Raw genomic sequence first — 16435 nt, forward strand, 5'->3', positions numbered from 1 at the left:
TGACTGCCAGGGACTGGTGAATTGGCAGGGGACGGGGAGGAAGTGACAGCAGCAGGTGGAAGCTCCCCAGGGAAGCCTGGGCAGTGAGGAGGGCCTGGAGAGTGGGCTAGAGCTTGAGGCAGCAGCAGGGGAGATGGGCAGGGGACCATGGCTGCTTGGGTCAGCGAGTGACCCAGCTGTCCTTTTAGAAGTATGAGCTAATTCCTTCCAAAATCCTTTTTCTTGAATGTGGCATATGAGAGCTGCCCTCTGGTGAGGTCTGGGAGGAGGAAGCCCATCACGTGAGTGAGTGCCCTCGCCGGCGGTGGCTGTCCCGTGTGCTCTAGGGAGGACATGGGTTCTGCATGAAGGCATCTTGCAAGCGTGGCAGAAGAGGGCTGCAGGCTTCCCAGGGACTTTTCCAAGGATGGGAGCTTAATGTGGCTGGCTTCCTTTTGGAATGAGAGGTGGGGCAGCGAGGGAGAGGAGCAGAGGAAGGACCTCTCAGGAAGTCTGAGGAAACCCTGGGTTTTTTTTTTAACTCAGTCTTGGAGCCTGAAGCATAGTTTCAGAAAATTATGGGGAGTTTCATGGCTCTCTGTTGCAGACAAGCACAGTTTAGGCCAAAGATTTGACCTTTTCTCCGTGGTCCTCAGAATCTCAGACCTTTGCGGGTTAGGCCACCCTCACCACCCAACACCCTGCGCCTTGGAGGGAACGGTTTTGCCCATCTGGCTCTCCTCACAGAGGACACGGGGAGGAGGTGGGCAGGAGGGACTGTGGGGAAGAGAGGGTTGAGGCAATTGGGAGCGGTTGGGGTCCTTTCTGCCTGCTCTGAGGTCCCCAAAGGAGGGACTGGAGCACAACTTCCCAGCGAGCCAGCCCTTGAGAAGGATGTTGCTGGGTTTGGTAGCATCCTGGGAATACGCTGTCTCTAGAAAATGTCTCTCCCGAGACTTCAGTTATGTTTTCTTGGTTCCTCCTTGGACACAGCTGTTCTGGCTTCAGGTTGGTTTCTTCTCTGACCAGCTGTTCTTCTGGGCTCTTCCTCCATTCCTTTCCTCCCTTTGCACCTGCCAACCCGTCCCTTCTTCCTGTTTTAGAAGGTGGTGTGGACAGTGGCACCGTGCGTTGGCCCCATAGCCAGGCTGCTGGAATGTGAAGTCCCAGGTCTCACTTACTAGTGCACACGGGGGCAAGTTGTCTCAGGTTCCTCATTCTTGAGATGGGATAATCCTATTCATCTCCCAGAGTAACGCACGTATGGGAATTACTGAAGTAAATACATGTAAAGGGCTTAGAGCAGAGCCTGGGAAGAAGTAAGTGCTCTATACATATTATCTCTATCTACCTGTCTCTCCTTTTTTGTAAATGCCTTGAGATCCTTTTGGATTTTGCCAGCTGATACAAGAAAAATATATTATATTGAGAGAAACTACAGAAATCACATCTCTAGAGGACGCCTGGGTGTCTCAGTCAGCTAAACTGCCCTCAGCTTGGGTCATGATCCCAGGGTCCTGGATGGAGCCCCAAATCGAATCGGGCTTCCTGCTCAGCGGGAAGCATGCTTCTCCCTACGCTGCCACTCCCCTTGCTTGTGCTCTCTCTTTCTCTGTCAAATAAATAAATAAAATCTTTTAAAAAAAGAAATTACATTTCTGGATATTTAAAATTATATACAGTTGGCCTATGAACAACATGGGTTTGAACTACACAGGTCACTTACACAAGGAATTTTTTTGATAAATACAGTACAGTACAGTACTGTAAATACATTTGCCCTATTTTCTTTTCCATATTATTTTAATAATACTTTCTTTTCTCTAGCTTAGTTTATTATAAGAATACAGAATATAATACACATAATATATAAAGTACATGTTAATCGACTATATCTTCTGGTCAACAGGAGGCTATTAGTAGCTCAGTTGTTGTTTTAAAGATTTTATTTATTTGTTTGAGAGAAAGAGACAGAGATAGTGATGGAGAGCATAAGCGGGGAGGAGATGGAAGCAGACTCCCTGCTGAGCATGGAGTCCAATGCCAGGCTCCATCCCAGGACCCTGAGATCATGACCTGAGCCAAGGACAGACGCTTAACCAACTGAGCCACCCAGGTGCTGGGTAGTAGTTCAGTTTGAGGGAATAAAAAGTTATGCATGGATTCTTTACTTTATAGGAGGTCGGCACCCCTAACACCCAAGCTGTTCGAGGCTCAACGGTGGTATATTTCCTATAGAAATTATTCCTTCCAGGTCCAGTGATGAAGAGCTCATCATCTTACAAAGACTTCATTTGAAAAGAAAGTTCTGTCTCCCACTGATCTTGCTCCTTGGGGGTTTTTCTATCTGTTAGTCTTAGTCCTGTATTTTGGGTGTATATAGAGAGGAGAAAAGAAGAGGACTCCTTCTTCCATGCAGCAGCTGCTGAGGCTTGAAGGATGCCCTTACCATACTCCCAAAGCCCTGTGGTTTGCAGATCTCCCAGCCAGGCTGCTGTGACCTAACCATCTCGTCTCATCTTGGTCCCTCTCCCGGCAGTGCTCCTGTTGGTCAAGATGCCTCTTTAGGCAGCTCCCCCAGGGGTTCTGGGCAGAGTGCAGAGATGCTCATGATGAAGGCAGTATAATATACATCAGTTTTGGGGTCTACATCTCATGTCTTTAGGGCAGGCTTCATGTGCTATTTATTTTGGGAAGCCCAGACCTGTGCTTGGCACAAGAGAAATGCAGACTGAATGTTCCATTTTGGGTGGATTTGGAGCTTTTAGTTGAGTCAAACCCTAGACCTGTCTTGGATCAGAACTGCTGTATAAGTGGGTCCCTTGTGTCCCCTGTTTCAACCTCACAGTAGGATATATCTCCATTTAGTCCTAATAAATTCCAGCGTATAGGTTTTATTTCATGGACCTTATTTGTTGCACATTTTTAACTCTTGGTTCTCTCCTGCCATGTGTTCGCTTCCTCTCCCACCTCCGTGGCCTTTGATTTCATGAAGTCCATGATAAAAACGATGATGAGGCCCCCACACCGAGCCCTGTCCTGCATTACTGAAAACCTTTTTCCAGACTGACATCAACAGTTATTGTTCAGTGGTTGCAAAACAACCCTCGTCTGCATCACCCATCTCACACTTCTCTGTGAGAAGCAAACATGAGAGACTCTGTTAGCAGATATACGCCCCCCACACTGCCTGTCTCTCTCTGATTTATCTGATATTTCCCCCCACAGAAAAAAAAGAAGGAATACTAGAGATGCAGTCCATATGATTTTTCTATCCTTTGGAGAATCTCTCTTCATTGTAAGTAGAAGATAACACGAGATGATGTAAACAGGCAAAAATGGAAAGAAAGAGATGGCAGTTAGCAATGTTCAAAGGATTCATTTTAGCAAGAAGCTGTCACTTTCAAGGAAAAGTATTGGGGTCCCATTCGCTGGGCCATTTCCTGATGTAGATGTTTAACTTTTGTACAAGGCAATGTTGTTAGAGCCGGCGTGTCAATGTTGCATTGAAGTGGAAATTCCCGAAGGAAATCTGTGGTGCGTGACACATGGGGGTACTTAATCATTTCTAATGGTGATGCTAGAAAGAATGATGGGGAAGCAAAAGGTCTTTTTTTTTTCTTTTTTTTTTTTTTTTAAAGATTTATTCACTTGAGAGAGAGAGAGCACATGAGTGGAGGGGAGAGGGAGAGGAAGATGGAGACTCCCCACTGAGCAGGGAGCCCGATGTGGGGCTTGATCCCAGGACCCGAGATCATGACCTGGCAGATGAATAACCATCTGAGTCCCCCAGGTGCCAGAAGCAAAAGATCTTAAGGCATTTTTTAGTTTTCAGGCACATTCAGGAACATATTGTAATTTTTAGGGGACCATTTTCTATAAAAAAATGTATATACATTTTTAAAAGATTTTTTTAAAGATTTTATTTATTTGACAGAGCAAGCGAGCATGAGCGGGGGAGGGGCAGAAGAGAGAGAGAAGGGTAAGTTGACTCCCCACAGAGAGCAAAGCCCAACAAGGTGCTTAATCCCAGGATCCCTGAGATCATGACTTGAGCCAAATTTGGATGCTTAAGTGACTGAACTGCCTTTAAGGATTCTAAAGGCAGTTTAAGGATTCTATTTTTAAGTAATTAAGGATTCTATTTTTAAGTAATTTCTACACATAATATGGGGCTCGTACAACCCCAAGATCGAGACTTACATGCTCTACCAACTGATCCAGCCAGGCGCCCCCAAATATATATGCTTATTATAATTTTGTGTCCGTCTACACAGATGGGAAAGAAAGTCATGTTAAAGAAGGATCTGGAACTTCATATTCTGATACAGAACGACTGCTAAAACCTATTAAGTGAAAAGTGCAGAATATAGTATGCCACCATTTATGGGGGAAAATGGAAACATTCCTTGTTTATACCCTGATGGCTGGGAGACAAGGCCTTTATTTTTGGATTGTGGATCATATGAACATATTCCCTAAGTTAAATAAGCAAACAATAAATATGCAAGAAAAAGGAACCTGTGTTGAGGTAGTAACAATAACTAGTCATTCTTTCATGTTTCCTTTTTTAAAATTAGGTGTGTGTGGACTTTGGAATTAGGTTGGAATTCCGTCTTGACAGACTGAGCTGCCATGTTGAGCATGAGGGAAGTAATATTAACTCATGCAAAATTTGGGAAAGACTCTCTTGCAGATCAAATACAATAAGGACCATTTCTTAAAGTTCAGTTGGTGATTGTCTGATTTGGGATATGGAGTGAAAACAAAGAAGCAGATTTAAGCCTGGGTACAGGCAGCTGCTTCTTCTGAAAATGGTTTTTGACCATTCAAGAAAGACAAAAACTAGGGTATCCTAATGTTTGGGTTTCAAATGGTGAATAGGTTTTGACTCAAAGTTGTTATGAATCAAAAGTCAGCTTGAACTGCTCATTAGATCCAGCCAGAAAGATTCTATGTGTGTTTGTAAATAAGGGAGTTGAGTGTGTCAGTCGATGGTAGCTGGAACCCTCTCCATCAGATCTTTGGAAGAAATTAGCCGATGAGATATAAGCATAGCCAATCTCCTGTTATAAGTACAGTCTTGCCCCAGTGAGAAGCTCTGCTCTGATGGACAGAATTCAGGGGAGGCACTGTAAAGCAGTCCCTGGACCCAGAAAAGGAATGCTTTTATATCTGTGTCATCGCCTGAGTCACTTAGGGACAGGAAGATCGAGCCATTAACACCCCCTTCTCTGTAGACCATAACCTCACCCAGCCAAATAAGTCTATATGCTGAATGTTTTCCCCCAAGAGCAAGAGGTAGGAAAGCACGAGACTAATATTTTGTATGGTAGTCATGATTTCCTTTTTGTTTATGTACTCCGTGAGTGCAGTTTGTAACATGAATCTTTCGGACGCGAGGACCAGAGAAAGAACTCCCATTGTCTAAACCTAAGTGGAATTGTCTTGGATGACAGAGAGTTCCAGAAGTAGGACTGACTTCAGATGAGATAAGATCCTGAGATGGTAATGTCCTTAGGCTGTCTCTTTCTCTCTCTCTCTGTGCTGCTTTCACCTTTGTCCTCCTCTGAGGGTTGACTTCTTCCTTAGGCTGACTTTTCTCAGGGTAGTCATGGTGATGGGAGCAGTTCTAGCTAGTTCTAGGTTTTTTACCCTCTCACTGCATCATCCAGGAGAAGGGAGAACATCTCTCCTAGTCACTCTCAAAAGCCTCACAGTATTAGCTACATCTCCTTCGCTGAGCTGGGTGAGGTGTCCATCCCTGCCCCAGTAGGGCTGTGCTTACTGATGTGAGTTATTGGATTTTAAACCTGGCACCCCTTCAAAGGATTCTGATTTCATCAGCCTGGGAGATGGGTCTCATGCACTGGTATTTTAGAAATGCTCCCTGCATGATTCTAATATACAGCCAAAGTCGAGTGCATTGGCTTAAGTCAGTTGGTACCAACTTTTAGAGCTGGGAATGTAACTGTTATCCAAAGGAAAATCTGAATAAAGGTGGCAGATTGATAGAAAGGGAAAACAGATATCAGGGAAGCAGACATCAAGTATGTGTCTGAGGCAGACATTTTTGTTGCATACGTATTTGCTGCCCTGGTGTCCTTATCACATCTTTCCTCCTCGCTATCAGAACCTGGCTTTTGTGGGGAGCATCAAGGTGCCAGCCCCAGTGGCAAGGTCATGATTGTCCACATACTGTTGGCAATTTGTTTCCCCACTTTTCCTGTCTCCCTGGCGATGAGAGAAACAGAGACAGAGAGGGAGAAAGAGAGAGACAGAACAACTAAATTATTCTTTGTAGCAGACCATACAAAGAAAGTTTCAAGTTAATACATGAGAAATTGGGAATGTGAGCCCGATACTTGGAATTATGGAAGTAGCTACCAGAGGAAGAAGGAGGAGGAAGAGGAGGAGGAAGGAGAAGAAGAGAGCAGGGGTGGGAGGAACAAGGAAAAGAAATGTTCAAATGTACTACCAAGGAATAGGACAAGAAAAAGAAAATGGGAAAGCAAACTTCATTTTCATTTTAGACCCTTCTGTTCTCTTTGGGTTTTTACTTCTGTGTAATTGTATTATTTTTATGACTTAAAGATAAACTGATTGCTTTTGAAATTGTTTCTAAGAGCTTAAGATGACTTAAAATATATGTAGCATCTTGTTTGAGTCCATTCTCTAAATGCAGACATTGCCTTTTTTAGCAAATGTGAAGTACTTTTTTAACAGTCTCGTTCATCCACAGCCTCACAGCAATACAGTCCTCTCTGCTCTGCCTGTCTTTGTGTTGCCTCAGCCTTCTTACCCGGCTTGAATCTTGTGGGCCAACAAGCAGAGAGGAGAAACACCTCAAGAATCCGGTCTACATGCCTTCAGTAACACACTTTCAGTCACATGTCTTTCACTTGGACTTGGCTCCCTGGTGTCTTATGCAATCAAATTGGCACTCTTTCTCTTTCTCTTTTTCTTTTTCTTTTCCTTCCTTCCTTCCTTCCTTCCTTTTTTCTTTCTTTTTTGAGAGAAAGAGAGAGAGTGGGGAGGGAGGGGAAGAGAGAGAGGGAGACAGAGATATGAAGTCTGGCTCAAACAGACTTCATGCTGAGTGGAACCCCCTGATGTGGGGCTCCCTCTCATAACCCTCAGGTTATGATCTGAGCCGAAATCAAGAATTAGACTCTTAGCTAGCAGCCACCCAGCCGCCCCCCCGCATTATTTCTTTTATTACACCCTTGCTAGTTGACTGTTTCAGGCCACTGTATCATGATGAGCCACAGTGTATTACATCAGGTTTTAGCAAAAGACAAACAAAAGATTATTTTAGAAAGTAAGACTTCAACTTTTGATATCTAATGGGTTGGGATTTCAACTCACTTATGAAGGGTATTTAATTGGTCTTTGTTATTTTTTATAAATCTATTTATATATTTTAGGGGGGCGAGGGGCAGAGGAAGAGGGAGAGTAAGAATCCCAAGTAGACTCTGGGCAGAGCACCGAGCCCAACGTGGGGCTCAGTCTCAGGACCTCGAGATCATGATCTGAGCTGGAACCAACACCTGGGCAGTCAACTGATTGAGCCACCCAGGCGCCCCAGTCTTAATTTTAAAATTATTTGTCTAAGAACAAAGTGTGACAACTTAAAAATTGTAGGACATCACAAGACTTGATTTTCTCCAGTAGCAGAGAATAGGTGAGTTAGTTTGTTTAGCCATGGGTAAGATTTTATCCATCCCCATTTCTCATTTGTTGCATTCAGATGCCGTTCGTTGGGGTCATATGTTAAAGACAAATTCAAATTCCCCTCTTCATTGATTTTATCCAAAACCAATTCTAAGCAAACCCTACCTACACTTCTACTGGTTTTAGAGCTTTTAAATTTTCCACAAAACTTCCAGATCCTTTCATATGCGATTATCCATGACCATTCTGTCAAAAGATGACAGTAATAATCCAGATATAGGAAGTGCATGGCTTTAGTCCATTAATTTTAACAGCACTTCCCATGCACCCAAGTCAGTCGATGCTTAATTGGCTGGGTGGAGGGGGGGCGATGCACGTGGAGATCTGTCCTTAGCAGATTTTTTAATGTCATAGTGTCACTTCTCCATCAAATGCTTTTTTCAGAGTAACAGATACTGAAACAGAAAGAATTTTATGACATGCAGTGTTGGAATTTAGGAATAGCAAAAGAGCTGATAGATGGGCAGCAAGAGGAGGAAAATTAAAAAAAAAAAAAAAAAAAAAGTCTTCAACTTGGACGACCCAGTGAGGCTGGGTCTCTGAAAGGATAGGATTTGGCTACTTTGAGCTGAGCAGACAAGTTCTGGGGCTTCAGCCTAAGAAGCCAGGACAGAGGCTCAGAGACCTTGAATCACAAGTTAATGAAGCCACCTAGTGGTTTGTTACATGATTTAAAGTTGTGTGAAGACAGAAAGTATCTGTGGATTTTTTGATTGTGTGGGTTTCTCCAATCAAGTGTTTCTGAAAGCCCCATCACTTTCCATTTAAGGAGGGCTCACTTCACTGAGAATCAGCACAACACTGCTCTGTGTAATAATTTATTTATTTACAATCTTCTTTTTAGCAAAAAGCACCAAAACAACACTCATGAAAAGACAGTGAGAGAGCACAAACCAGAAGATGAGAGAGAAAAAGCGTGAAAAAAGACATAGAAAGGAGTATGAAATTCTGGGCGTTCAAAAATGCTTATGAAACCCTTTCAACTTTCTGTGAAAGGGCTCTGTATTTCCACTTAGTGGAAACTGGTCCCTTACAAAATTCAGTGTCCATAATGGTGAAACAGTTCTTAGGAAAAGTCTAAAATTGTACCTGACACTAAGAGCTGAGCACTTTTTCTTCTGGAGGTCTTCCCAAATGAGATGCTGCCCTCAGTCCTCATCCGGAGTCTTGGAGGATTGTTTTTTAACCGTATCCCCTCTGACTGGAGGAGAATGGGCATCACACGTCCCTTTCAGCACTTGTATGAACACATGTGTTCCTCAGAATAAGCCCATGAGGTCGGTAATACAGTGTCCCCATGCCACACACGAGGCCATGAGACAAAGTTATGAACTTGCGTAAAGCCAGGCTCTTAGGAAATAATGGAGCCGGGACCCAGACCCAGGCAGGATGGCTCCAGCAGGCTTGTTTTTTTTCCAGAATGCTCTACATTGAATGGCCAATGTGGTACAATAAGACCCATCCAACGAGAACAACAATTGTGGAGGTTTCCCCCCAACTTACCCACTCTGTAGCGAATTATATGTATCATGCCCTGAACATGATGCTCAAGATGGGTCAGGGTTGCATATTTCCAAGATGACTCAGTTAACTTTGCTTTCTTCCAGGGCACAGGCTTTATCCCAGACCTCCGTCACCACACATTCGTGCCCACACATGTTCACACGTGCCTTTGGTCCAAAAAATAAACAAACAAAAAACACAAAGAAACAAACAAACAAATGCCCTACAGAAGACCAGGAGAGAGTCCTCAAATTCCCCCACTTATTGGCTTCTAAAAAAAATGGCTGAAATCAATGCCTTTTTGATGGCCTGTCCTTCAATACAAGATCTAAAATGTAGTTGTAACAAAATTCCCTTTATTTCACTGGTTTTTCTTCTCAAAGTGGTATCTATAAATATTTGTGAATGGCAGCTAAATGGATTTCTCCTAGCCAGTCATGAAAGCTGATTAGCAACGAGCAAGGTTGGGCTCAACAGGAACTGTAGGAAATGGGTGTCATCCCTGAAACATTTGCCCTTAGAGGAGTCAGAGTATCACACACTTGAATCTTAAATTGATCATTAAGAATGATGTTCTTTGGGGCGCCTGGGTGGCTCAGTGGGTTAAAGCCTCTGCCTTCGGCTCAGGTCATGGTCCCAGGGTCCTGGGATCGAGCCCCACATCGAGCTCTCTGCTCAGCGGGAAGCCTGCTTCCTCCTCTCTCTGCCTGCCTCTCTGCCTACTTGGGATCTCTGTCTGTCAAATAAATAAATAAAATCTTAAAAAAAAAAAAAAAGAATGATGTTCTTTGAAGCTGTGTGTTAGAACAGTTGTGTGGTTAATGTTTTTGCTGATAAGAAAAAGTATACTCTCTAAAATGACTGTTCTGTATAGATAAGGCTCCTTAACAAAAAATGCCCATGATATTTAAAAGAAACGCTTAGCTTAATAAAGATTCTGATGCTTCTGAAAGATTCAGTTTCTGTTTGGAGACCAATGTGATGGCCCTACTGCCCATAAGATTGGAGTTTTGAGAATGATAGCTTTTTAGCAGTTCTGAAAACAATTCTGCCTGAAAAGATTTGCCTTGTTGTATGAATCTTATTGAAGCAAAAGAGAGCAGTGCTGGGATACGGTGAAGAAGACGCTGGCCAGGAAGCCAGAGACTTGGGATTCCCAGGTCTACTGTACTCTGATAACAAAGGAAGAGATAAATTCTTGGTGTGTGCTGTGTGCCGTATTTCTCATGAACTTTGGAGTCAGACCTGGATGCAAATACCAATTCTGGTACCAATTATCTGGATGGTATTGGATGCCCCAGTTAATGTCTTCGGGCTTTAGTTTCTTCAGGGATAAAATGGCTTTGGTCATACATGGGTTTTAGTAGGGGCTCACTGAATGTGGGTGTGTGCCATTCTACACCTTTAATCTTTATAACTGTCTGGAATGAAGTCATCCCTTTCGACACCCCCACTTCACAGATAAGAGCATTGAGGCTGAGACACCGGGAACAGGAAGAGTTTAAGGAACATCGCCTGCTCCAGGCTGAGGCCCTGGAGATGGGAGCCGTCGGATTCCTGCTGACGCCTTCTCACGCGTGCCCTCCTCTCCTTTCAGAAAGGTTTTGAAGTCTGGTGAAGAGGAGACCCACCTGTTTCACTCAGTGTCCATTTGGGCATTAGAGAACAGTGGACGGCAAGGGGTGAAAATAAATCCGCATTTTTATTTTCCTTCAGGAGTGGCAAAAACTCAACTACGATATCTACACCCTGCGGCAGATCCGGAGGGAAGTGAGAAATAGATGGAAACGTATCTTAGAGGATTTAGGTGAGTGTGAGAGTGACTGAGAATGGTACAGATAGCCAGGGGTGGTCATTCCTCTTCCCTTTCTTCTTCAAGATCTTCTTCGAGCTTTGTATCAAAGGCCAGAAGACACGTCAGCAGCTGACTGATTGGAGCTGTTGTGTACGGGTTATGGTCCCAATCCTGTGCTCCTTGTATCCTCCAGCATAAACATCTCGTATTTCTGTTCCTACAAGCCTGTGTCTTGAGGACATACTTGGCCATGTGCTACTCCCATCTGTGCTCAGCGCGGAGTATCCCAGGCAGGGGAAGCATGCGGGCACCACCACCGGATATTTCTGGCGGTGTACATCATGGATTGAATTAGATGAGCGTGATTGGCCAGTTAGGAGGTGCTTGAAGATGAGGCAGGTGGAAAGAAATGTTGTTTGTATGAGAGAGAGCAAAACTCAGTGTGGACTTTCGGAAGGACTCAAAGCTGGGAAACCTTCCAAGTTGGGACATAGACCTGTGGCATCGAAAAAGACATTGGGCGTTGGTTTTTCTTAAGTTGGCTAGAGTCATGATACAGTAAACGTGGCCCCTCACCTTGGAAAATGACCTTGTTTTCATATTTAAAGCATGAATGTATTGAGTTCGAAGTCTTCCATCCTTCTGCCTTGGAAGAGAACAGAATCCCTTGGCCTCATACCTGTTCACAGGTTGCTGGCATCACTCCCCATTGCTCCGTTGGGTTACGGTGGGATGGACCCCTGCCCTCTTGACTCACCACTCTTGTGACTTAATTGTCTCCTATAAAGTGAGTTAGTCCAGGCAGGTGTGAATCTCTCAGTCTTTCATATTTTAGGGTGAGTAATTTTTTTTTTTTTTAACAAGACTATTGCCTCGGGGGAAGGAATGTGGGCTTGGAGAAGTAGAAGCCTGGAGACAACCACTTTGCAGGTCCCAAAATGCAGAGGCAGGTAGGGGAAGAGGAAGGAGTAGGAGGAGGATTTCAGTGCCAAAAAAAGAGGTGGGAGTAGCAAGCTGTCAGTGGGTGAGGTTCTGAGACTTAACTTGGAGGGAAAAGTTAACGAAGAAAATGAGACCAGAAGAAATCTCAAAAGAGCTTTAAAGACCCTGCCAGTTACACTGAACTGGGAAGGAGTGCGCGGAGCAGGGCCTTGGCTCCTGACGTTTGTTTGGAGTGCACATCTGCGTACCTTCATTTTTTTTTTTTAAGTTTTATTTATTTATTTGACAGACAGAGATCACAGGAAGGCAGAGAGGCAGGCAGAGAGAGGGGATACAGGCTCCTTGCTGAGCAGAGAGCCCGATATGGGGCTCGATCCCAGGACTCTGGGATCATGACCTGAGCCGAAGGCAGAGGCTCTAACCCACTGAGCAAGCCAGGCACCCCTGGGTACCTTCTTAATCTCCTGCAGGATGGCCATTTCTTATCGATACTGTATTTACAGGAGGGGTAAAGTTTTATCTCTGTAGGTTTTCTTTTCTTCTCCTTTTTTTCTTTTATTAACATATAACATCTGTAGGTTTTCAAAAGGAAGCTGACTCTTTGTTGTCCGTGACGAAACTCAGCACCATTAGTGATTCTAAAAATACAAGGAAGGCTCGGGAGATATTGTTAAAACTGGCTGAAGAAACCAGTATTTTTCCAACAAGCTGGGAGCTCTCGGAGAGATACCTCTTTGTTGTGGTAAGTGGAGATATATATATATATATATATATATATATATATGTGCATTTTTTTTTTTTAGGATTTTATTCATTTATTTGAGAGAGAGCAAGTGGGGGCTGGGGGAGGGGAAAAAGGTGCGGGAGAAGCAGACTCCCTCCTGAGCAGGGAGCCCAACATGGGGCTCAATCCTAGCACCCTGGGATCATGACCTGAGCCAAAGGTAGATAGATGCCTAACTGATTGAGCCACCGAGGCACTCCAGTATTTTTTAAGTGCCCTCATTTTGCTTTAAGTTTTTGCTTTACTGTTATTCCAAATACTCATCATTCCAGCACCACCACAACACCACAGTTTGGGGAGATAGACGAAGCTGGCATCTTATACGCTGGTTTCCAGAAGCCGACAGCATCAGAACCACCTGACGGGCTTTAAATTTTCAGATTTCTGGATTGCACTCATCCCTGTTGAGGCTCAGGTTGTGGCTCAAGAATCCGTACTTTTCAACCACTTCTGCTATGCAGCCAGCTTTTCGAATCATTTGTAGGTCAGAGATGTGAGAAACATTGTTAATATAACCTAAGATTGGGAGCCTGGGTGGTTCAGTTGTTTAAGCAACTGCTTTTGGCTCAGGTCATGATCCTGGAGTCCCGGGATCGAGTCCTGCATTGGGCTCCCAGCTCCATGGGGAGTCTGCTTCTCCCTCTGACCTTCTCCCCTCTCATGCTCTCTCTCTCTCAAACAAATAAATAAAATCTTAAAAAAAAAAAAAAATATATATATATATATATATGACCTAAGATTAAAAAAGAATTTGAAAGGGACTCTACTATGAATGTGGAATGTTTCTTGGGTAATATGAGTAAAGGTTAGGGACATCTCTAAATTTGTTGAGAAAAACTGAAGCAATGTTTTACTTGTTCATGATTATTTTTAGGGTGGGTATTGTTACTAGATTGGTGTTCCCATCAACATGGCTGAGTTCCCATCTTGACAATGCTTGTATGTTTAAATCTTCGGCAGGACCGTCTCATTGCTCTCGATGCAGCAGAAGAGTTCTTTAAAATCGCCAGTCGAACTTACCCCAAGAAGCCAGGAGTCCCAAGCCTGGCGGATGGCCAGAAAGAACTGCACTACCTTCCGTTTCCAAGTCCTTAAAGGACAGTCTAGGAAGCAGAATTGGGATCCCCTTGCTGGTACTCAACAGCCAATCCAAGTTGGACAAATGCATATAGAAGATAGTAAGCAAGTGGAGGGCTAGCTAAGTGAAAAATCATTCTAAATCCTACAAAAAACTAAGGGTTTGGAATATTTGGTCTTCAAGAGGATGTTATGATAAGAAATGTTTGGGTTGTGTTGAAACACACATGGGATCTTGCATCAGGGATATGGTCACTGGGATCTTTCCTCCCAGCTGATTAGATTTCAAGAACCCACTCTCCCCATTTTGGTTTTGGTTGTACAACAAGCCTATTGGGAGAGTGGGATGTTCTAGGTAAGAAAACAATAAGACTGATAAAGCTATCATTGAGCCCAAATATGGACTACTGAATTTTAAATAATCACTATGTAATATAAGCTAATGCTAAAATAATACCAGGCATCATGTGACTTTTATTTGATTTGGAAGCTCCTTCAGAACCTTGCAGGTGTCAGAGGCATCATCTTGAGTATAAGTCAGAATTCTTCAGAGGTTCTAATGTAGCAGATAATAGGAATATCTAACAGGGCTGCCCAGAAGGGAATTCCAGATAGATCAATCCCATGTCAAAAAGCTCTGTCCTCAGTGGTGGGATATGCATCTTAAATTCTTAACATTATCAATACTTGATTACCTCATTTTGGCATCTCATCCATTTCAAGACCTCAAGGCCATGGTATGTTATCTGGGCTAGCGTCTATCAACTGAAACATTTGACCTCCACTTCCTCCTGTTCTCTTTCATCTGCTTCTGGCTCAGCGGCAGAGTCACACTTGCCCAGAGACCCGCAGTGCAGACTTGCAGCTCTGTTACACAGAGGGTCATTGCAGGACTGTCTTCTGGATTTTCAATATGGAGCAATGCTGCCAATACAACTTGCTTCTCTCCACAGACTGAGAAGTCCAGCCTCGGAAGTTACTTGCCACTCAAGCAAGGAGCTTGCCGGGAAATGACTCCTGGTTCACATTATTGAGTAGACTTTCAGAACCTGTCAGATGTATTGGTAGATTGCTGAGAACACTGGCAATATTTTTACTCCTACAGACTTTGTTCTTCTGACTTCAGCTAAAGGGTAACTTGTCTTTAGTTTGTCCAGGGGATGGTGACTTGAAAACTTGCTGACCAGCTCTTTTAGTAGTATATACAATGTCTGAAATATTTCTTAGAGGAAGATACATGTTCTTCATTTATTAATCCATTGCAGATCAACTTAACTGACATGTTTCAGGAAGATTCTTTCTAGTATAGTAAGTAAGCCAAAAGTTTTATTTTTTATATTTAATGCTTAACTTCTCTCACACATTGTTTAAAATTAGCCTGCAGACGATTTCCCTCACTACTGTAGGCTCTTGCGAGATAAACGTACAAACAGTGAAACAAATAAATAAAAACAAAACTAAAAATAAACAATAAATCTTTCTAAATCGTATTGTTTCCATGTCTGTCCTTGGAATTTGTGTTTTGTCTTTCTGCCTTTTTTGCATCTTTGGAGAATTAATTGTAAACATTGTCTTTATTTTTGGTGATGTATGAATAAGGATAAGAATGTCTCTATGAGTATAAGAAACATGGAATTATCCAGGAATTTTTCCTTGCAGGGAATTAAAAAGTTTTCCTATTTACTTTTCAGCTGGATGTGTGTGATATTTCCAAGAAATAAGAGGGAACAGATCATTCTTTCCATAATCCCTTTATAATAAAGGGTAAAGAAGCTGATAGGCAAATGGGTTTAAGGACTTCCTCCCCCTTGTCCTAAAGCAAGTCAAAGGGAAGATCTGTGCTCAAGTCCAGGTGATACCACAATACATGGCAGGCTCAAGGATGATTGCATGGACCACTCCAGAGCTCACATAGGGTTCGGCAGGACCCGATCGACAGATGTGCTGGCGGCTGGAGGGTTTTCCTACTTTCTGAATGTCTCCCTGTTGACCACTGTAGTATTTCTCAAAGGTTCATCTGTGTATGCACAGTGCTTTCAGATGGTAGAGATGAATGGAACTTTCCATATTAAAAGTTATTTATTTTAATGTGCTCCAGTGGGGAAACCCTGGAGTTTGCTGATGTCCTGCTTCATGGATATTATGGCAGTAAACAATCAAGTATTCATGTTTTCTTAAAGGGGGCACCTAGGAAGGCATAGTGGACACGCGGAGCAAGGTGATCAGGAATGCACTGGTGAGGGGGAAGCCACATCACTGAGGAGCTCAGTGAGAAGGCTTGTGGTCCAGATGCTGTTCCAGAAGTGGGCTCACTAATAGCAATGCAGGGGACAAATAGGGGTCCAGGGGCAGTGCTTCACTGGCAGAAGCAAAGTGGACACAAGGATCATAATGAGTGGTCGGGTCTGAGGGTCCCTGCAGAGAGAGTTGGAGACGGTTAATAGAACACAGCATCCCTAGAGGCGGAACAGAGGGGTGACCAGTAAGAATATTGCTCAAGCTATACCAGCGAAAGATCTCCAAGAACGCTGACCAGGAGATAGATGGGGCACAGCTACCCTAACAGAAAGTTATGATCTCTTGATAGGTTTCCAGACCCTGGCTATTTTCCAGATCCAAAA

At 43.5% G+C, this 16435-nt stretch overlaps 1 protein-coding gene across 1 annotated transcript in view; it reads left to right on the forward strand.

The window, feature by feature from the left end:
* MREG (melanoregulin) overlaps positions 1-15504 on the forward strand; it is a 60790-nt gene extending 45286 nt beyond the window's left edge. Inside the window, exons 3-5 of the mRNA XM_059168110.1 lie at positions 10933-11023; positions 12532-12695; positions 13698-15504. Of these exons, the coding sequence (XP_059024093.1) occupies positions 10933-11023; positions 12532-12695; positions 13698-13832 (390 nt within the window). The 3' untranslated portion in view covers positions 13833-15504. The remainder of the gene's footprint in view (positions 1-10932; positions 11024-12531; positions 12696-13697) is intronic.
* The last annotated feature ends 931 nt before the right edge of the window (positions 15505-16435 follow it).

This window comes from Mustela lutreola, chromosome 3 (genome assembly GCF_030435805.1).
Source record: "Mustela lutreola isolate mMusLut2 chromosome 3, mMusLut2.pri, whole genome shotgun sequence".
Classification (NCBI taxonomy): Eukaryota; Metazoa; Chordata; class Mammalia; order Carnivora; family Mustelidae; genus Mustela; species Mustela lutreola.